This window comes from Phyllostomus hastatus, unplaced genomic scaffold (assembly GCF_019186645.2).
Source record: "Phyllostomus hastatus isolate PE091 unplaced genomic scaffold, TTU_PhHast_1.1 phas_scaffold_78, whole genome shotgun sequence".
NCBI classification, from domain to species: domain Eukaryota; kingdom Metazoa; phylum Chordata; class Mammalia; order Chiroptera; family Phyllostomidae; genus Phyllostomus; species Phyllostomus hastatus.
Genome location: NW_025334041.1, coordinates 66125172 through 66147557, shown reverse-complemented (window position 1 = coordinate 66147557; position 22386 = coordinate 66125172). Strand labels below are relative to the sequence as shown.

Below are 22386 nucleotides of genomic sequence, written 5' to 3'. Positions count from 1 at the left end.
CTCTTACTACTTACAGTGATTATATTTTAATAAGTATCATCACTTAGCTATTTCCCACATGTTGCTCTACAGGCTAATAACACTCAAAAAGTGTCCTGGCTGTCAGGGCCACGTGTAGTCTTTAAGCATGTTTGAAACAGTCCGGGTCCTCTTGCTGCTCTGTCGTAGTCAATGGAGCAGGTGAGAGAGTGTGGAGCCATGTATGTAAAAGTCCTTTGCAAAGTTCTACAATGCTTTATGAGATCATGTCTGGCAATCTTGACCTCAGGATAAAAGTGAAAACTCAGCAAAATTAATAGATTCAAAAAATATCGTAGTCATATGGACTCTTAGGAAATATCTAATCCTATCTCCTAGGATGGGAAAAATTAGGTCTGGAGTGGATGGGCAGCTTATTCAGGCTCATACTTACAAACAGGTCTCTATGGGATTGTCACATGTGCTTCTGTACTGCTTCTTTCTCCTTCGGAAAAAAATATTAGTACAGTATTGTAGTATGGTATAACTTAACCAAATGAAACTTTATCCAGTTGTAGTTTATCTTACAGTTCACACTGCTGTGAACACGAACGCACCCTTGTAAAGGAAGAAAGAGATTTATAGTGATTGCTAATTATAGTAAGCATATTGATGATAAGTATATTGATATGATCAAATCAGCACCCAGCCTCAGTTAGAGATTCAAAGACAAATGAGGACTTGTCAAAGAGAAAAAGGAAGAAAAGAGGGGATAATGGGGGGAAAAGGGTGAAGTGTTTTTTACAGGAACAAGTATAAAGGACACAGGTTGGAGGTAGAAATGGGAGGGAGGTGGGGATGGCTGGGGTGGCAGGGAGGGGTGGAGGGGGAAGGGATAAAACTGTACTTGAACAACAATAAAATTCAAAAATATTTAATAAAAAAAGAATGAGAGTTTCGAGAGATCCTGAGGCCAAGTGCTAAGGCTGTGGACATCTTGGGCACAGAAACTGTCTTAGCCATCCTTAAGGCCACAGTTCCAGGCTCAGTCAAGACCTGATGGCTGAGTACTAATCAGCAACGGGAGGAGATGCTGTGCCTGCAGGTAGTGGAAAGCAGTGTTTGTAGTCATTATGTGTAATATACTTTTGGGCATGGGGTGTCAGGTGAAAAAAAACCCTGGACCTCAGTGCAGTTCTGCCTCTTGATGCCTGGCTATTAAAACATCACTCAGTACTGCATGGTTCTCTTCACCTGTAAACAGGGAAAGAGGTTAGGATCTTTAAAGTTCTGTCCAATGTAAAAAGTGCTTTGTGCCCCTGAGGATCATGAATTAAAAAGTTACTGTATTTATTTTTTAAGTTTGATCAAAAAGTACAAACTTACTGTTTCTTTTTTGTTACTTTAGGGTTGTTGCTTTTTTTTACTCTAATAGAAAGGCCTTATTTATTAAGTTTAAAGACTTCTGACTTTTTCCCAATTACACGCTCCTGCAGTCGCATCATTGCTCAGTCCCACAGCTTGGAGCGAAGCCCTGCCCCTGAACATCAGCGCCTCACTTGCACAGTGCTCCCTAGGGAACTACCTTTAGAAATGGGTCTGCAACACTGTCTTGGCAAAGGGGCACCAGCTCCCAAGTTCATGTTTATTGTTCATTTTCACATGGATTCTTTAAAAGGGACTCTCATAAACCTTTGTATCCCCCTGTCTTCCATTGACCAAAAAGTCAGTATGTTTTTTTCCATAAAATAAAGATACATTTTTAATTTTCACCAATAACTTTATTGATTTGGATATTTTTAGTTATATTAGCTGTCTCCCACATGGTATATTGTTGATTATTATCAATTAATATCTCTATTTGATCACTTAACTTTAACTGGTCTACCTAACCGTGGAACATCATCGTCCAGTGAGAACTCTCCAGTACGAAACTTCTCAAACCACTTTGGATACGTTCGATCAGTTACAACACCTTCTCCATATACTGCACAAATCTTTTTTTGCATTGCAGTTGTTTTTACCTTTCTTGAAATAGTAAAGCATAATATACCTAAAATGTTGCTTATTTTCTTCCATCTTCAGTATAAAAATGGCTACACAAAAGTTCACCAATTTTGGTAGTATTTTTAAAGGCATGCTGACAGTCTAACAATAGCTGTCACAATACAGTCTAACAAAATTGTTTTGAATGAATTTAAAGACAACTAAGCACAACTAGAGCCATCTTATGGAAAAAAAACAAACTTGGCCAACCCAATATAGGACTTAGACATTCATTTGAAAAATAAAGACCTTTTTTTCTGTTTTCTGTACTTATACCCAGTGTACTAGTTTGTCTTTAGATTTTTATACTCATCTATCATACATTTTTCTTCTGATTATTTTATTTCATAAAGATATACTAATGAAATTAATTTGGCATCTTATTAGTTTGGCTTGCTCCATTTAAAAGGACCACATGAAGTTAAAGTTTTAAAGTTTTGATTCTGCTTTACTTTTCCAGTACACTTTCCAGTGTAATGTAACTGAGGCATTAGACTAAAACAGTGCTATCTATATTTTTCTCCTTACAGAGTGTTCGACCCACACCCCAAAATGATGCTATAATGGTACACTTTAAACCAATTACCTTAAAAGCTTCAGAAAGTAAATATACCAAAGTTGCAAGTATTAGTTTTGATGGTAAGTATTCAACTTTTTCTAATACATTGCTCTTATTTTGATAAACTAACTAGAAGGTCTCTGTCAACATCTTAGTATAGAAATCCTGACTATTTTATAGTCAGATTTTGTGTTAATTGCTTAGGTTGTTTTTTCTTGTAAAGTATCAAGGACTCTTATTTCACTGTTTTATCAAAGAAAATAACTTTATAAACCTAAACTAATTTTGGCAAATACAGCAAGAATGGAATTACATTTTTGTAATCTGGGCTTTTCCACATATATTCCCATTACGCTTCATCTTAATTATGAAGTCATTAATTTTTGTAGTTGGGTGATAATTTATTTGAATTCAGAAACATGTTTGAATTTGAGAGCAGAAATATTCTTTTTAACATTTTCATGTATTGGCTTTTCTAAGCAAGGCAGACAGTCCTGCCTAAGCTAAAATAATCACCTTTACAATAGAATTATTACACTGTATATTTTGACACTTGAAATATTAACTCAGCCCAGACTTCAACATATTTGAATAGCACGTTTTTATTTTGCTCACTTTAATGGAATACTTACTGAATTTGCTATCACAAAATTTTTCAAATAGTGACTTAATAACTGCTTTAATAACTCTCGGTGATTAAATTTAATAAGAACTGAAACTGCAAATGGGGCTTGTGTCATTGGGGCCCATGCAAGTGAGGGGCCCTGAAGTTCAAAGTTGGGCTTTCCAACAAAGCCATCTCTGCACATAGTCCACATTGGACATTGAAGTTCCTCATCAGATGTCCTCCTGCATGTGACAGAACACCAGAACTCTGCACAGTGTGAGATCATTGTGCTTACAGCTTGCACATGGAGAATTCTCAGAAGGGTCTGGAGCAACTGCACAGGCTGGGCACCAGCTTCAGTCTTAATCCCATGAGCTCAGAGAAGACTCCAGAGGAAGTCAACATGAAATATGTGGCATACTGTCATAATCCAGCTGTCAAGTAGTAGGCTTCTAGAGGGTTTTAATGCCACAGTTATTTCCAAGATTGTGATAAATTGTCTGTTCTTGAGATGCCACAATCATGACCACCAGTTTCAAAATCAGCAGGTGCATTCTGTTTTCTTACCAAGAAAGAGAGCAGCCATTAGTAATTCCTGACCCTTGAGTTAGTACCCATCTTACCAATAAGTCCAAGGAATAGGAGGGTGTGCAGCAAGATAGTGCTATCCTGATCTCCCATGCTTTTCTCCTCAAGCTCCTGGACTGACAATTTAATGACTGTTTCCATTCTTGAGATGAATGACTGTCAGTAATGTTGGTTCTTCTGAAATCATAGACTAATTAAAATAAGTGCTTCTTAAAGAAATTAGGTAAAATTAAATACGCAGGCAAAGGGAAAGCATTTTTAAAGCAAGTACTATATATCTTAAAGTCTATTTTGTCTCATGTAAGTACTGCTGCTCCACTTTTTTTGTTGTTTCCATATGCATGAAATTTCTTTCCATTTCTTTACTTTCAGTCTGTGTGTCTTTTGTTCTGAGGTGGGTTTCTTGTAGACAACATATGTATATGGATCTTGTTTTATTGTCCATTCAGCTACCCTGTGTCTTTCGATTGGAGCATTTAATCATATGACTATTGGTCATCTGTATGTTCTCTTCAGAGAGGTGCCTGTTTAGGTCCTCTGCTCATATTTTACTTGGATGTTTGGTTTTTTTGTGTATTGAGTTGTATCAGTTTTTTTTTCTTTTTTTTTTAGTAGAACTTATTTTTAATTAAATTTTTAAAGATTTTATTTATTTATTTTTAGAGGAAAAGGAAAGGAAGGAGAAAGAGAGGGAGGGATACATCAATGTGTGGTTGCCTCTTGCATGCCCCCTACTAGGGACCTGGCCCGCAACCCAGGCATGTGCTTTGACTGGAAATCGAATCTGTGGCCCTTTGCTTCATAGGTCCGTGCTCAGTCCACTGAGCTGTACTAGCCAGGGCTCAGTTGTGTCAGTTCTTTATATATTTCAGATATTAGCCACTTATCAGATGTATCACTAGTAAATATCTTCTCCCATTCAATAGGTTCCTGTGCTGTGAGAAGTTTTTTAGTTTGATGCCCTGTTTGTTTGTTTTTATTTCCCTTGCCTGAGGAGAAATATCAGAAAAAAATATTGCTTAGAGAAATGTCAGAGATTTTACTGTCTGTGTTTTCTTTTGGGAGTTTTATGGTCTCGAGTCTTACATTTAAGTCTTTAGTCTATTTTGAGTCTTTTGTGTGATATAAGATGGCCTGGATTCACTTTTTTGCATTTATTTGTCTGATTTTCGCAACACCATTTATTGAATAGACTGTCTTTACCCCATTATATGTTCTTGCCTACTTTGTCAAATATTAATTGATCACATAGGTGTGAGTTTATTTCTGGGCTGTTCTGTTCTGTGGATCTATATGTCTGTTTTTATGCCAGTACCATGCTGTTTTGATTACTGTGGCCTTGTAGTATAGTTTGATATCATGTAGATGATAGCTCCAACCTTGTTCTTCTTCCTCAAGGGTATTCAGGGTCTTTTGTGGTTCCATATACATTTTCAGATTATTTGTTCTAGTTCTGTAAAATATGCCATTGGTATTTTGATAGGAATTGCATGGAATCTATAGATTGCTTTAGATAGTATGGAAATTTTAATGATATTAATTCTTCTTACCTGTGAGCACAGTATATGCTTCTATTTATTTGTATCTTCTTTAATTTCTTTCTTCGCTGTCTTAACAATTTTCTGAGTGCAGGTGTTTTGCCTCCTTGATTAAATTTATTCCTAAGTATTTTAATTTATTTTTTGATGAAGTGGTAAGTGGGATTGTTTTCTTAGTTTCTCTTTCTAATAGTTCATTGTTGGTATATAAAAATGAAGTTGATTTTTTAATATTAAGTTTGTACCCTGCTACTTTAGTGAATTCATTTATCAGCTCTAGTAGTTTTTTGGTGGAATCTTTAGGGTTCTCTATATACAGTATCATGTCATCTGCAAGTAATGACAGTTTTACTTCCTCCTTTCCAACAGGCTTTCCAAAAGGCTTTGAATGCCTTTTATTTGTTCTTTTATGATTGCTGTGGCTAGGATATCCAATACTATGTGCATAAGAGTGATGAAAGCAGACATCCCTGTCTTGTTCCTGATGTTAGTAGGAAAGCTTTTAGTTTTTGCCTGTTGAGTATGATGTTGGCAATGGGTTTGTCAGATACAGCCTTTATTACATTGAGGTATGTTCTCCCTGTGTCCACTTCGCTGAGAGTTTTTATCATAAATGGGTGCTGGATTTTATCAAATGCTTTGTCTGCATCAATTAATGTGATCACATGATTTTTGTCCTTCATTTTGTTTATATAGTGTATCATGTTAATCATGATTTGCAGATATTATACCAACCTTGCATTCTAGGAATAAATCTCACTTGATCATCATGTATGATCTTTTAAATGTATTACTGAATTCCATTTGCTAATCTTTTGTTGAAAATTTTAGCATCTAGATTTATCAGGGATATTAGCCTAAAATGTTCTTTCTTTGTAGTATCTTTATTTGGTTTTGGAATTAGGATAATGCTGGTCTGGTAAAATGAGCCTGAGAGTCTTCCCTTCTCTAGAATTTTTGGGACTAGTTTGAGAAGGATAGGTATTAGTTATTGGAATGCTTGGTAAAATTCACCAGTGAAGCCCTCCAGTCTAGGACTTTTGTTTGTGGAAACTTTTTGATTACTTCTTCTATTTCATTAGCTGTAATATGTCTGTTCAAATTTTTTGTTTCTTCTTGATTCAGTATTTCTGGGAATATGTCTCTTTCTTCCAAATTGTCCAGTTCTTTGGCATATTCCAGATAATCCTTCTTAATCTTTGTGCTGACAGGTGTTACTTCTCCTATTTTATTTCTAATTTTATTTATTGGGTCCTCTCTTTTTTTCTTGATGAGTTTGGCTAAGGGATTATTTATCTTGTTTATCTTTTCAAAGAACCAGTTCTTGTTTTTATTGATCTTTTGTATTTTTTTAGACTATTGCATTTATTTCTGCTTTGATCTTTATTATTTCCTTCCTACTATTCATAGGCCTTTTTGTTGTTCTTTTTCTAGTTTCTTTAGGTATAAAGTTAGATTGTTTAAGATGTTTCTTATTTCTTGAGGTAGACTTGTAATGCTATGAATTTTCTTCTTAGAACTGTTTTCACTGTGTCCCGTAGTTTTAGTTTTGTTGTATTTTTATTTTCTTTTGTCTAAAGGTATCTTTTGATTTCTTCATTGATCTTATTGTTAACCCGCTCATTGTTTACTGACATGTTATTTAGCCTTCATGTGTTTTTGTATTTCAGTTTTTATTTTAATTGACTTCTAGTTTCATAATACTGTGATTAGAGACGATGCTTGATATGATTTCAGTCTTCTCTGATTTACTGAGACTTGTTTTCTGTGCTAAAATGTGGTCTGCCCTGGGAAATGTTCCATGTGCACTTAAAAAAATGTATATTCTGCTGCTTTGAGGTAAAATGCTCTGAAAAATACCAAGTAAATCTATCTGGTCTGGTGTGTCATTCAGGTCTTCTGTTTCCTTGATTTTCTGTCTGATCTTTCCATTGAAGTCAATGGGGTGTTAAAATCCCCTACAGCAACTGTTACTGTCAGTCTTTCCCTATATGTCCACCAATATTTGATTTATACATTCAGAATCTCCTAAGTTGGGTGCATAAAATTTATAAGGATTTTATCCTATTTTTGGATTGATCCCTTTATCAGTATGTAATGTCCTTATTTGACTCTTTATTATAACCTTTGTTTTGAAGTCTGTTTTGTCTGATATAAGTATTGCTTCTCAAGTTCTACATTTCTTAAAAGTAGTTTTTATTATCATGGGACAATCCCGCCACCTTTTACCTCCCATCCTACCTCCACCGCCCCGGATCCCAACACAGAATACCACTGGCATTGCTGTGACGATCAATAGGAAATGTGTGCTTTATTTAACTTTTTAATATTTTCAGAATATACTATATTTTTAACTCTACAAGGAAGAGTCTTTCTCATCAGGTCACTGTTCTTTAAGATTTTTAACTGAATTTTCTTGATGTTTTTGAAAACTTTATGTTAAAATACCATGAAATGCTTTAATTATGGCCCTTGTGATCAGCTTTACATCACAATAAATAGTGAAAAACTAAAAGCATCCAGAAGTGGCTAAAACAGCAAATGAAGAAATGAGGCTTAATGAGGATTTTAAAAACCTAGTCATCATCTGCACTTAGGCACACTAGATATCTTCCCTTTTTTGCAGGGGGAACGGATCTTTTTTTGTGCCAAAGTTGGATATCCAACACCCATTTGCAGAACCCACATGTAAATTCTCATTAGTGGAAGTGTTCCTGAAGTATTTTAAAGGGGATAAAGATAAACAGCTTCTTTATTTGCTTTGAAAGGAACATGCTTTGGGTACCCAAATTGGATCCAACTGAAGCTACTTCTGTAATTCCAGTGAAAATTACACAAAACTACTATAGAATTTCAAGGTTTTACTTCATCTGTGAGGACAATGTGATGGCAGAAAAAGGATGCCTCCTCTTACTACTGTAAGTTAGGGTTGGCTAACATAAGTCAGAGCTCAAAACTCTACTTCATGTGTATTTATAGCAGGACTCTGGTCAGTCACACAAGTAATGTTTCTTTCTCAGTGTGGCTGTAAACCACACTGAGAAAGTGAGGGGCAGTGAGGGGCAATGAGGGGCAGTTTTGCTCCCAGGGACATTTGACAGTGTCTGCAGACATTCTTGATTGTCACGCTGGTGATGCTACTGATACCTAGCAAGTAGAGGTCCAGGATGCTGCTAAACTTCCTGCAGCACACCGGACAGCCACCCCCACAACAAAGTTTTACTCTGGCATAAAACGTCAGTGGTGCCAAGGGTGAGAAATCCTACTATAAACATAAGCAAAGCAAAAGCTTATGGCTATACAGAAGTAGCTCAAATAAAGTGGTTTTCCTCCTGAATTGTGTTCATGCTAATTCCTTATTTGTTTGTACCATTACAGGCAAATTAAAACATTATTCCTTTTTTGTATAAAAAGTGTGATATTTGATTTAAAATGTTATAAAACTATCCTGCTTATCTATTTGAAAGCTCAACTTTGCTTTTAAGGTTTTTTCAGTCCACGTAGCCACTCTCACACTTTGTATGAAATTGACAGATTTTTGTGTGTGCATGTGTGTGTTTCCTTTCAGCATCAAAGGCAAAAAAACCATCTCAGTTTTCTGGGAAAATCACTGTTAAAGCAAAGGAAAAGAGTTATTCTAAACTTGAGATACCATATCAAGCAGAAGTATTAGATGGGTGAGTTTGTCTTGAAATAAGCTTTGCTATTTTTTACTAATCAGTTCTATTTTCCTGCTAACTGACTTGAGCAAAAAAGTAGTTGCCAAATTCACATATAAACTCCACAAAATTGTTGAAAAGAACAGCCTCAGTTATTAAGGAGAAAATCTCCTATATTTTGTTTATATTTTACTTAGAAGAAAAAAGTAAATGGGATGATGTGATTTGGGCTTAAAATGAAGTTTTGATGACTCAGTAACACAACAGAAAATGAACCTAAGTCATTTGAACCATTTCCTTTCTGTAAATTCCTTGTGTAACCTGGAAGTGGTTGTGATTTGTTAGTAAAGTATATTGTCAGCTATAACAAAATCATTTATATTTCTTTATAAACTCATATGTACCATTCTCAAATTACAATTTTTTATACATGGTCAATAATATGTATAGTTCATTTTCTAACTATACAGTAACCCAGCGATTTTCAACCTTTTTCATCTCATGGCACAGGTGAACTAATTACTAAAATTCTGTAGCACACTAAAAAATACATTTTTTGCTAATAAAACAAAAAAAATAGGTGTAATTTTTATTCATTCACACCAGACAGCTATTGTGTTGTCAGTTGTCTTTTTTAAATTTGAGAATCTAAGGGAAAAGAGGGCAGTGCCTTGACTAAATAGTTAGGTAGTGCTTGTTTTAAAACTTTTTGCAGCATACAGGTTGCAAATCCCTGCTATAACCAATAATAGTTTAATATCCAACCTGGTAGAGACAAAGCTGGTTGCAACTGAATGATAAACTTTAAGTAGCTTAAAACTCATTCTGTTAATATATTCTTGGTTTTAATTTTTTAATTATATATAATTCAGTAGAGAATAGTTCTTTATATTCCATGTTAATATTTTGCAAGTTAAATTTTGTTTTAAATCATGTGGTCAATCAGTAAAATATTTACAGTTCTAATCCTCTAATAACAGTCCTTAATGTTAAACATAAATTGTCACTCACAACAAAAGAATTTGGGTTTTAAGTTAACAGATGGAAATAAAAATAATTTATGTTTTTGTTTTTGCTTTTGTTTTTGTTTTTGTTTTGTTTTTTTCAAATAGTTATTTGGGATTTGATCACGCTGCAACATTGTTTCACATCCGAGACAGTCCTTCTGATCCTGTGGAAAGGCCAATTTACCTTACTAACACTTTCAGTTTCGCGATCCTCATTCATGATGTATTGCTACCAGAAGAGGCCAAAACAATGTTTAAAGTATGTCTGGGACCCCTCATATTTTTAACTTCACTGATGTACCAGCTTGGAGATGCTAACATAGTTTTTCCTCTCCCATTATTTTCTAGGTCCACAACTTCAGCAAACCAGTCTTAATTCTTCCAAACAAATCAGGATACATTTTTACTCTGTTTTTTATGCCATCCATATCATCCCTGCACATAGATAACAATATTTTACTTATTACTAATGCCTCTAAATTTCATTTGCCTGTGCGGGTATATACAGGCTTTTTAGATGTAAGTATGTTTATCTACCTTTAAAATTTAAACTCCCCACCCATCTTCTCTGTTTTCAGGTATCATTAGGCAATCATTATTCGGCACCTTTGCATTTTGCCATTTTCTGTTCTTTACAAGTAGGTCTAATTCCTCCCTAGTCTGTACTTTCAAGATAACTGGTTTTCACCCTTCCCAGCAGCTGTCTCCCCTCATGATACAGTTGAATCTTCTAGTTACAGTCTCTACGTAGTTCTTCTCCATGTTCTTTCTCTTGATCTTGCTTTTAAACTGTTACAATCATGAAGAAGCTAAAGACAAAAAAATAGGGAAAAATCATAATCAGGAATAAAATAACAGGAGGTTGAAGAGGGAACTATGTAGGGAAGAAACCAGGCAGTATCAGGATGAAGAAGAGAATCAGATAATAAAGAAGGAAGGAAGGTGGTAAAGACACATGGTTGGAATGAATAGTAATCTAAACAGACAGGAAGAACAGAGGTATCCTTAGTACAGAAAATAAGCCTGAGGAAAATCTAAAAAGTGTGTCCTCAGAGTAGTCAATGAAAAAGTTTATATGAGAAATGAAACTGATAGGAAAGATAAAAAGAAAATGAAAACATAGAAATACAGTTCTCCAAGAAGCCAACATCAGTAAGAATATTAGGGCTAGAGGGATCTTTATATTATCCCACTCCTTAATCATTTGTTTGGTTTAAATGATTATGTATTTGTAGCTGCTGTCATGATTCATGGTGTTTACTGGAACCTAGGACTTTCTGCCTCTTTATTCGAGGACTCCCTGCACGTCCTCCCCTCCCGTTACCTTTCTACTTTTTTATGTGCCTTCAAAGGAGAAAAAGCTGTTCAATAGAGACCATGAGTGTTTTTAGACTTAAAATAATTATATTTTATATGTGTGTACATGTCTATTTACATGAAATATAGAAACCTTAGAATATCTTAATATAGTTACTTTCTCTTTATAACATTCCCTTACAAAAGTTTGATTTTACATTTAATCTAGTTCTTTTATATCTTTTTCAGTATTTTGTATTACCTCCCAGAATAGAGGAACGTTTCATAGATTTTGGCATACTGAGTGCTACAGAAGCAAGTAATATTTTATTTGCAGTTATAAACAGCAATCCAATTGAGGTAAAAAAAATCTGTTTTTATTCTAAATCACATTTAAGGATTTTATTCAAGTGCTGTAATAATCACCTTCATATCTTTCTCTTTTTTAAGTTGGCTGTAAAAAGTTGGCACATCATAGGAGATGGTTTATCAATAGAACTCATAGCTACTGAAAGAGGCAATAAAACGACAATAATTTCGAGTCTTCCAGAGTTAGAAAAATCCTCTCTATCAGACCAGTCATCAGTAAGTAACCCTTTTTACTGTTTCCTTAAACGTAGATGTATGTCCAAACACAGAATAAAAGACTGTTGCCATGTCACACACTTCAGTTCATATTTTTATGGGATTCGTAATAGCAGTGGTTGTTTGGTGTTGAAAGGAACTTGTAGGTCATCTATTTCAAACCCCTCCCTTCATGATAAGTTTTACTTTAAACTCAAAGGCGTTAAGTTCTACCTTGTCTTAAGAAGTTCTATAACAAGCAGAATTTAAATTATCCTTTTATAATGCATACAAGTGTCATTATAGGGCACACTGGTACTAAATTAACCCTGTGTTCATTGAATTTACTGGGCAAAAGAGATAGTCCTGAACAACAGGAGAATGTGTCTTCAGTCACACGGTAGTATTTCTGGCCAGTTTTCTACACTGATTAGAAAAGTTCAATGAGGTGAACACTGTTTGATCCTGCCCATACACTTTTTTTCTGACTTATAAATATGGAAAGCTGGTTATAAAAGCACGAAACAAGAAAGTGAGTATAGTATCAGTCTTTTCCACTCCCCACTGCTGAGAAAGGAACTAGGAGTTTATAGTTACTCAGAACAGATTTAGAATCCCCTCTCATGAAAAGGACCATAACTTACCTCCTCTGTAGGCTAGGGTAGAACTTCTTGCAGCAGTTTTACAAAGGAAAAGCAGATGTCCTAATGCAGAAATTGATGACAGATATACTTCCATGGAATGCCATAGGTTATCAAAACTGATTTAGAAACAGTTTACACTGGAAGGATCCCCAAAAACAGTTTTTTGGGGGAGAGTTTAGCAGTATTTACCACTCCTAGGAATTCTTTCCGTGGAAGCAACTTAAGAGCCAAAAGCTGTAAGAATGAAGGTGTTTATAATAGTATTATTAATGATTCCAAGTAACAGGACATAGCCAAGTGCCTAAAGAAAATCATGATTTTATGATTGACTATTAAAGTAAATAAAAAGTTGTAAATATGGTAGTATGTAGAAGCCTGGAAAAGGATTTATTAAAATGTAGGAAAGTACTGAATAATGTATTCTAATTGCATCTGCATAGGATTCAGACTGCATAATTAGATATTTATGAATAATGGTAGATTTATAGGTATGTACATTTTAATAATGTATTGTTTTAAATTTGATTCAGAAATAAAGCCTCTTTTTAAAACAAAAAATAGATACACTCATGAGAAGATAATATTTGTCACTCCGACTGAGATTTTATTTTTAATACAAATAAAATGCTACAAAAATAATAATGAGGCCGGCAATAATGTGTTCCTTCCAACAGTAAAGTTAGAGTAATATCATATGTGTGTCTAATCCCAGATCATTGAATTATAGTGTTTCCTAATAAATAAGACATTATAAATAATTTTAGAAATCTGGATCATTTCCTAGCAGGAAATAGCATGTATAACATACACTTTAAATTTGAGAGATCGATTTAACAACATAAAGCCTGTTTGACAATTTAGGGTAAAATTCATTCTTATATAAAACTGTAAATATAAAAATAAGGAACAGAAAGATGAGATCATTGTAATGAACACTTACTTAAAATAGGAAGTTGTGATAAAGAGAACTTCAAAATAGAAACTCCACAAATGATTTTCTAAAGTTTGTAATACCAAAACTTTTCAGCTGTTTTCTAAAAAACTAAACCTGTGAACTAAGTTAGCATTCTGTTCCATATGAAACACACATTGCGAGCAACTCCCTGTGCTCTTCAGACCCGTGTTCTGACTTGGGTAGTTATAGAATCACAATGAAAGGGTTAAAATTACAAAAATGCTTCTAAAAAAGGGAAAGTGAGTATGTTTGGTCTGTTGACATTTGTTATTTTGATGTAAGTGTGAATTCTAAATAAAATACAACTAGTAAGATCTAAGACACAACTTCACAAAGTGAATTTCATGGGGTTTTGTGTGTGTGTGTGTTTTGTTTTTTTTTTTAAATTTCACAGTCACAAAGATTATGTGCCAGAAACATCAGCAAATAGTTTGAGAAAACAAATAAGGTCCCCATTCTTCTTTCTAATCTGTGTTGCTTAACTCTTCCTTTCTGTGATATTTGATGTTTCCATGTACCCAATCTCATTTGCTCCGAAGACATGATTATTAACGTGATCAAGTTACCTTCAGAACTTGAAGGAGAACCAAGCAGTATATACTTCGTATGTACTTGTACCCTAATGTGGCTGAAGGGTTGAAAGGCTGTGTCCCTCTGCTGCCATCCTCTTTGTCCATGCAAGTACATGGGTGGTGCCTGAGGACCATACCCTGCCCTAAATTGGCAGCTGGGACTCTGTTCCTCAAGGAGCCAATTTTCTTGGTGGCACATGGAATAAGTGTAGATCAACAGCCAGGGACAGGCATTGTTTTGAGATATTTGTACATGGTGATATGGTAACTTGGTATCATCCTTGTATATGTTAGGGTTCAGAAGTCAGTTTATCACTATAGCCTTCTTTTCTATTGTAGTAGAACTTCAACTAGCAGACTAGTGAATGATCATCATTTCTGCTACATACAGGTGATACTGGCTTCAGGCTGTTTTGCAGTGTTCAGAGTCAGACTTACTGCAAAAAAACTGGAAGGGATTCATGATGGAGCCATACAGATCACAACAGACTATGAGGTAAGGACTTTATAGGTGTTTTCTGAATAATTTGGGGTTTTGTTTATTTGTTTTTATAGAAACAACACTAAGTTTACTCATAAAGTTACAGCTTACCTGTTTTATACCTTAAAAACTGAGCTTTTGTCCCAACCGGTGTGGCTCCATTATTTGGGCATCTATCCCACAAAGCAAAAAGGTCACCAGTTTGATTCCCAGTCAGGGCACATGCCTGAGCTGTGGCCTGGTCCCCCGGTGAGAGCATGTGCAAGAAGCGGCGGGTCAGTGTTTCCCGCACCCATCAATGTTTCTCTTCCTCTCTTTCTCTCTCTCTAAAAATAAATAAATAGTATCTTTAAAAAAAAAACAAAAAACACAGAAACCTGAGCTTTTGAGACTAGTTTACAGAATATTGGTCTTCTGATAAAACCCAAACCTCTTAACCAAAAATCTTTTAAAAAATAAAAAATGCTTCAGGCACATTTTGAATTGCTCTGTTAGAACCCTGCGTACCAGTGTTTATAGCATTTCAGAGACCCTGTCTGAAATTAATGAGTTAGATATCTCTGATTCCTTTCTGTAATTATAGCTATCCTTCATGTAACATTTCTGAAAAGGAAGATACAATGAGGAAATCACATGACTCCTGAGTCATGAGTCCAGAGACAAAATGGTCATTGAGCTTTGTAAAACCTCTGTGGCGTTTGGCATGTTGCTCTCAGTGAGAATTTGAATGTAGGTATTTCTGCCACACCTAAATATTTTCATTTAATATCGAAGAGCTCTGTGGGAAATTTTGCACAACAGTTCATCATATCGCTACCCTTGTTCTCCTGCCTGTTTTCAGCACATGAAAGAAAACTAATTCAGAATAAACAGAATTGATTATTTAACAATAAATGATTTGTTGGGAGAATATTAAATTAAATCTATAGAATTCATGTTTATTACTCATAGAAATAAGTATATTTTAAGCCCTGGCTGGCATAGCTCAGTGGATTGAGCTTGGGCTGCGAACCAAAGTGTCGCAGGTTCGATTCCCAGTCAGGGCACATGCCTGGGTTGCAGGCCACAGCCCCCAGCAACCGCACATTGATGTTTCTCTCTCTCTCTCTTTCTCCCTCCCTTCCCTCTCTAAAAACAAATAAATAAAATCTTTTTAAAAAAAGAAATAAGTATATTTTGTGGGTAAGGCAAGTTTTTGTTAATATGGATGAAAATAAAAATTAGGAAAAAATAGAGAAGTGTCTTTGTGAGTCACAAGTGAGTGAATTAAGAGTCAACTCATTTTTTTATATTAGTTTGGGTTAATTATATACACAAAAAATATATAACTGGAAAATACTGGATTTTTCATATTGTTTTAGGAGTACAATTTGACAGTTATAATCTACAAAATAACTTGTATTGTGAAAAAAATCTATTCTTTACTCCCCATTGTTTGATCTTGTTTACCATGTTTTCAATGAGTCACTGAGAAGTACACAGAAATTTATTGTATTTCAGTGCATTTATGGAGTGCATTGGTCAGATTAAACAGTTTCCATGGGTGATTTTAATATTGCTGAAGGGTTGGTTATTGTTCATGTAAGTCCCAAAATGAGGTTTTTTAACCCCAAAACATAATGCTGTTAACAGTCAAGATCAATCTTGGACTTAAACCCTTCTTTATTGTCTGCCTCTGTACAGATTCTAACGATTCCTGTGAAGGCTGTGATCGCAGTGGGTTCGCTGACTTGCTTTCCAAAGCATATGGTCCTTCCACCATCCTTCCCAGTAAGACAGTTAATTCACTGATTTTTTTTCTTGCTCATTTTTTGTCTTTACCTTTACCTCTGTGTTCCTCAAATTCAACAGAGAAATCAGTTATTCTTTGTTAATGGCTTATTTTAAGGTAAGACTTTGTACCAGGTTCTATAGGAGATACAAAAAGGAATAAGAAATGGTTCCTTCTCTCAGAAAGCTTTCCATCTAGACTAGGAAATTAATCCATAATTCAGAGATTTGAAACAGGTAGAAATTGCTTTAAGAGGTAAAATACAATGCAATGAGAGAAATACACATCTAATTGATGAGGGTGCCATGTGAGCTGGTTTGGAATGTCTTCTGGCAGGCATAGATTAGGGGTGGTGAGACGGTGCATTCAGGGCCCAGGGAACAACCTGAGTAAAGACACAGGAGTGAAGTCCAAGATAGCTTTAGGCAGGAGTGAGTTGGCCAGTTTGGCACAAGTGGAGATGAAATGTTATGTTGGAGTGATAGCTCTAAAAAAAAAATGCATTGAAATCCATGAAAATAGAAAGTTTTTGAGCAGAAGATTGACAGTATCAGAGCTGAGCTTTAAGAATTGGCTCTTTGTCAGAAGTAAATACATTCAGAAGTAACAATAGAGTGCCTGGAGGCCAACCAACCCAGAGACACTGGCAGCATCCACTTGAAAGTGTGTAGGGGAGATTTGGCAGAGGCAGTACATTCCTTCCATACCTGCTAGCCTTTGCTCTTAGTCTGCCTTGAGTGCCCTTCTTGCTCTCCTACCTTCAGAGAACTTCTTACCTTTCTATATTCAGTTCTCTCATCTTTCTGAAGATGTCTTGACTCCGCTAGACAGTACTAGTTGTTTTATGTGTGATCCTGAAAGGATTTGAAATTACCTGTCTCACAGCAAGCCTCACACTGTACTGTTAATATTGCCTGTGTATTGGTCTCACCAATGAGACTCTGAGATCCTCTAGGACAGAGATGGAGACATCTTTTATCCCCAGTAGCAAGTACTTAGTAGATGGTGGATGGATGAAGGAGCAAAATGATGGAGAAGAGAATATAGACAAGAGACATTTCGGGTAAACCGATTGTACTATTTTTTAATGTCCTGATGGACTAATTGAAGCTTGTATGGTAGGCTGGCAGATAGAGGAATCAAAAATATGACTTAGAGTTTGAGCCTGGACAATAGGAGAAAAGAAATGCAGAAACCAGGAGATGCCACTGCCTTTTGCAGGAAGATGATGCAATCAGTTCAGGGCACATTGGGGCAAATGTGGAAGTGTCTTTTATTTTGTGGTAGAAGACATGGTGGGTTAAGAGAGCAGTACATTGCAAAAATCTTAATGCTGTATGTAATAAAACTTAAATTCAAACCTTAGCTCCTTAAAAATATAAATTTTAAATTAAAAGATGCAGCCTTTTAATTTATTTATTTATTTAAGGTTGGGTCTTACTTAAAATCTTTATCTTCTTGTCATTCCACTTTGCACTGATTATACAGAATTCTTGAATTCGTTATTTATCCAAAAGGACCCATTCTTTCTTTAGTTGCCTTTCCAATCAATGATCTTTTTAAACACTGCATAAATTCTGCAGTAAATGAGGAAAAATCTGTATGAAAAGAAGGTGCTGCTTTTGAACTACTTTAGATTAACCTTTCAGATACCTATCTTAAGGTGGCTTATAGGTCCAGATAATTGCTTGAAATTACAAATTAATTTGATATTATTATGTTAGTCGGGCTGCTATAACAAATTGCCATAGACTGGTGGCTTAAACAACAAACATTTATTTCTCACAAGTCAGGAAATGGGAAAGTCCAAGATCAAGTCACTAGAAGGTTCTTCATATGGTGCAGGCCCTCTTCCTGGTTTTGCTGATGGCCGTCTTCTCATTGTATAATCACTTAGCCAGAAGAGGAGAGAAGAAGGGCAAGTTCCCCAGGCTCTCCTTTTAACGGCACTCACTGATCCCATTTATTAGGTTTCTGCCCTCAAAACTTAATCACCTCTGAGAGGCCTAACCTTCTAATACCATCACATTGGGGGCTAGAATTTCGTCATAAATTTTAGAGGACCTATACATTCAGTCTATAACAATTACCAAAGTCTCTATATGGAGTCTGTTATCAGATGGAGAATGGGAGAGCTAACTGAAAACAATACTTAGTAAACACTTCAAATAACCCATAGTTTAATACTTAGTATTTGAATATTGTAAAATGAGCTTTATATCTGCTATCTCTTTTGATCTTCACCATACCCCTGCAACACAAGACACAGACATGAGAAAATAGTTATTACAGGTACATGAAGACTAGGTAATTGCCAAAAACCACAGTTGATTAGAGGCAAGGCTGGGACTCGGCAAAGGCCTTCTGCTTCCTGCTCTTTAGTCCTTACCATCTCAGCAGGTACCTGCCCTCTAATGTCCTTCTACTGCATTTTACTCTGACTAAACTGTAAATGATGAGTGTTTGTCTTAACTTCACCATCATTCATCTCTTTTTCCTGTGCTCTTTCTTAACTTCTGTATCTTTTAATACCAAATTATTAGACCAGTGGCTAAGAACACTTTAGAGACTTATTTAGTAGCTAAGAATCAGTTTATAAAAACAAAAAGTTTTCAAACAAAAGAAAGTAAAAGGTCACATTATTCTAACTAAGGATTATTAAAATCATACAATTTGTTACCTAAAATCTGGTACTCTATAATAGGAAGAGGCATGCTGCTGATAAGACCTCTATTTACAAATTTAGGAAGTAGCAACTGTTGAAAATTCTAAATGTCCTTTGAGCCTTGGTTTCCCAAAAAGACGTCTGTTGGCTGTTAAGTTAAAGAAAATTCAACCATATTCAAATGAATTTGTTTGTTTTCATCCTTCAGGGGAAAATAGTTCATCAAAGTTTAAGTATTATGAACTCCTTCTCACAGAAAGTAAAAATACAGCAGATACGATCTTTGTCAGAAGATGGGCGATTTTACTACAAACGATTACGGAGCAATAAGGAAGACTTGGAGCCAGGAAAAAAATCAAAGGTTTGACATACTGTCTAAGAATTCCCATCCATGAGTGTTTTATTATTGTGACCTTCTATGGACTTGGAATTCATGATTCTCCTGTGCCTCTTTATAGATTGCAAACATTTATTTTGATCCTGGATTGCAGTGTGGGGATCATTGCTATGTTGGCTTGCCTTTTCTGTCCAAATGTAAGTTACCTTGCTATTTTTCACTGCCTGCAAAATATTCTTTAATAAAGGCTGCTATTTTAAATGTCCATCCCTATCTCTTGGGCTGTATAAATCATTTCAGGAAAACTGGCAAATGGATTAAAGGTAGGGCTGAGTATGTCATAACTTATGTTCCCTGTTTTAGCTGAACCCAAAGTGCAGCCTGGGGTAGCCATGCAGTATGATACATGGGATGCCGACTGGGATTTGCATCAAAGCCTGTTCAAAGGATGGATGGGAATAAAGGAAAACTCAGGTCATAGGTGAGTGGTTTTGCTTTAAGTATTTTAACTATCTTTACAGGTTCAAAATGTCTCAGTTAATGTTACTTCCTAAATATTACGTTTATATTAGGTTGTTTACTTTTCTATAGCTAAGAAAATATGCCTAGTTTTCAGGAAATTATTCAGGCATCTTGAATTGCCATTTTAATTGTATATTGCTCAAAAATACACAGACTACCATTTTTCTTTACTCCATCACTCTAAATACTTCCTTAAGATCAAAGAAACCATTAAAGTTGTCTCTATGTAGGATGACAACAGTGTTCACCTTAGACACATCTATTTGCATAAGAAGGTTTTTACTTACTACTGAGCTCTGTTAAAGGCAAGGAAAACGTGTTCTCAGTTCAGTCCATAGTAGGAGACACATGTATTTGGTCATTGTGAAATGAACTACCTCCTTTTCAAGGGCTGAACTGTTAGGGGTACATACACAGGGCCCAGCTCAGATGGGCTTACCATGTCTTTGGCAGATATAAAACATGCTAATGACAGATCACCTGTACCTGTATCCAAAACAAAGACAGTACAGAAATTTAATTTTTTCATGTACTTTAGAAGAGAATTTGACTAGAATGATGATAATATGACCTGATGAAAACTGCTGTTCTCAGTTGGCTAATTTAAAATTTGTCAGTATAATCAAGATACTGCAATTTATAGTAATATAAAATTTCAAACCACTAAGAGTTAAATCTGAAGATTTCTGTTTATCCAAACTATTGGCCAAAGTTTTAACACAAAGAGAGTTAAATTTTTACTCTCAAATGATTAAAGTAAGTACAAAGAGACTTGTAATGAACTAAGAGAACACTAATTAAAACACTTGTTGGTCCACCTACATTTCCATAGTGGACATTGGAATGTATAGGCAGTCTCCAAATTTTAACATTCTATTACGAATATGTAACTTAGAGTGCTGCCCTAGGCTCAGCTGCCAAGAAGCCTTGTCACCTTCCACCTAATGAAACCCTTGCCTTCTTCTTTGTATGCCCAGCATTCCATTGCTAAAGATGGGGGTTCCTGGTCTACCCTGTGCCTCTAGGTCCCAGTTGCACAGTGAGTGGGGCATGCTCCTTGCTCCTGCCATTGTGTTACCTTATCAGTATGTGTGTTACAGAGAATTTCTGTTACTAGTCTTATAAAGCCTGTGCTCTTACCAATATTGGAATATCATAATTTGGTGTCATTTGAGGTTTAAATCAGCTTCGTTGTTTGGGTCTAGTGACCTTAGCCCCATTTATAATATTGTTTCCTTAGGAAACATGTTCTGAGTTCTAAACAGCTGGTTTATAAACACTCATAAGTAGGGAAATATTTAAATGAGGTCCTGAGTATTGCTGATAACTTCACAAATAGCTACACAAAACCCTCCTATGGATTACCTTCCAGCTGACATCTTCATTGCATATGAGGATTTTGTTTTCTTTTTTATTTCTTGGGGGAAAGCCATATGCAAGCAATGTACTGCCTTCTCCTTAGTTGTACTGAAAATGTTCTTAGCACCCTGGTCTTAGTGTCTCGACCTTTCCACTAGGCATGCAAGGTGTTTCAGAATCCCCAGAATGTGTTAGGCATACACATTCGTGCATGTCTTTTTCTTTACATATTCAGTGAAAAAAATAGTACGGTGATCAGTGATACATATTTTGGCAGCTCTTAGTGCCAAATTAGAGACAACTTCATATGTGTCTCTATGCATAGTAAAGTATTAGAGCAAATACACCTGTGTTTATCCAGAGCTAGATAAAATCACTCAAGTACACAAGCCTGATAGAACTTCTTGTTTTCAGAAAATTCAAATATTTCATTTTGATCCAGTAACTTATAAAATTTTTTTCTAGATTGAGTGCTTTATTTGAAATAAATACAGACCTTCAAAAAAATATACTATCAAAAGTCACTGCTGAGCTCTCCTGGCCTTCCATACTTAGTTCACCCCGGCACTTGAAATTTCCTCTCACTAATACTAACTGCTCTTCGGTAAGTATGCAGAGTGGCGTCAGGTTTGGGAAATACATAATAGGGCTTGTAAAGTACCTGCTCTTACCATAACTTTGCGAATCTTTCATTTACTGTTTGGTTACTTTATTTAAGGAAGAAGAAATTACTTTAGAAAATCCTGCAAATGTTCCTGTTTATGTTCAGTTTATACCCCTGGCTTTATATTCCAATCCTTCAGTCTTTGTAGATAAGTTAATATCAAGGTAAGCATTGCTTTAGGTAATCAAAATGTTTCTATATTAGCACTGAATTTTGCTTTACACATTTAAAACTCTGTTGCAGCTCATAACAGTAATAGGTTTGGCTTAAAGAAATTCTGAATCTGTAATTAAAGTGGAGAGAAGGTTCTGGGAAGAGATTAATGCTATGTTAAGCATATGGAAAAGCTTTCTTAAGACAAGAAAAAGTAATGTTGAACATCTTCATACAGATGGTGTAGTTGATTGGAACATCATCCTGTACACACATCAAAAAGTTGCAGGTTTGGTCTCCAGTCAGGGCACATACCTAGGTTGCATGTCTGAACTCCAGTCGGGGTGTGTACAGGAGGCACTAATCGATGTTTCTCTCTGCACCCCACTTCCTCTCTCTCTCCCCCCCTTCATCTCTCTCTAAAATCAATTAACATATCCT

At 35.5% G+C, this 22386-nt stretch overlaps 1 protein-coding gene across 2 annotated transcripts in view; it reads left to right on the top strand.

Annotated features, from left to right (window-relative positions):
- TMEM131 (transmembrane protein 131) overlaps positions 1 to 22386 on the top strand; it is a 221560-nt gene that overhangs the window by 147032 nt on the left and 52142 nt on the right. For both annotated transcript variants that reach the window (XM_045827146.1, XM_045827145.1), the window contains exons 12-24: positions 2535 to 2643; positions 8865 to 8973; positions 10068 to 10221; positions 10311 to 10481; positions 11508 to 11618; positions 11709 to 11843; positions 14385 to 14489; positions 16158 to 16244; positions 19119 to 19271; positions 19369 to 19444; positions 19611 to 19728; positions 21594 to 21732; positions 21847 to 21956. In XM_045827146.1, coding sequence (XP_045683102.1) covers positions 2535 to 2643; positions 8865 to 8973; positions 10068 to 10221; positions 10311 to 10481; positions 11508 to 11618; positions 11709 to 11843; positions 14385 to 14489; positions 16158 to 16244; positions 19119 to 19271; positions 19369 to 19444; positions 19611 to 19728; positions 21594 to 21732; positions 21847 to 21956 — 1577 coding nt within the window. The remainder of the gene's footprint in view (positions 1 to 2534; positions 2644 to 8864; positions 8974 to 10067; positions 10222 to 10310; positions 10482 to 11507; positions 11619 to 11708; positions 11844 to 14384; positions 14490 to 16157; positions 16245 to 19118; positions 19272 to 19368; positions 19445 to 19610; positions 19729 to 21593; positions 21733 to 21846; positions 21957 to 22386) is intronic.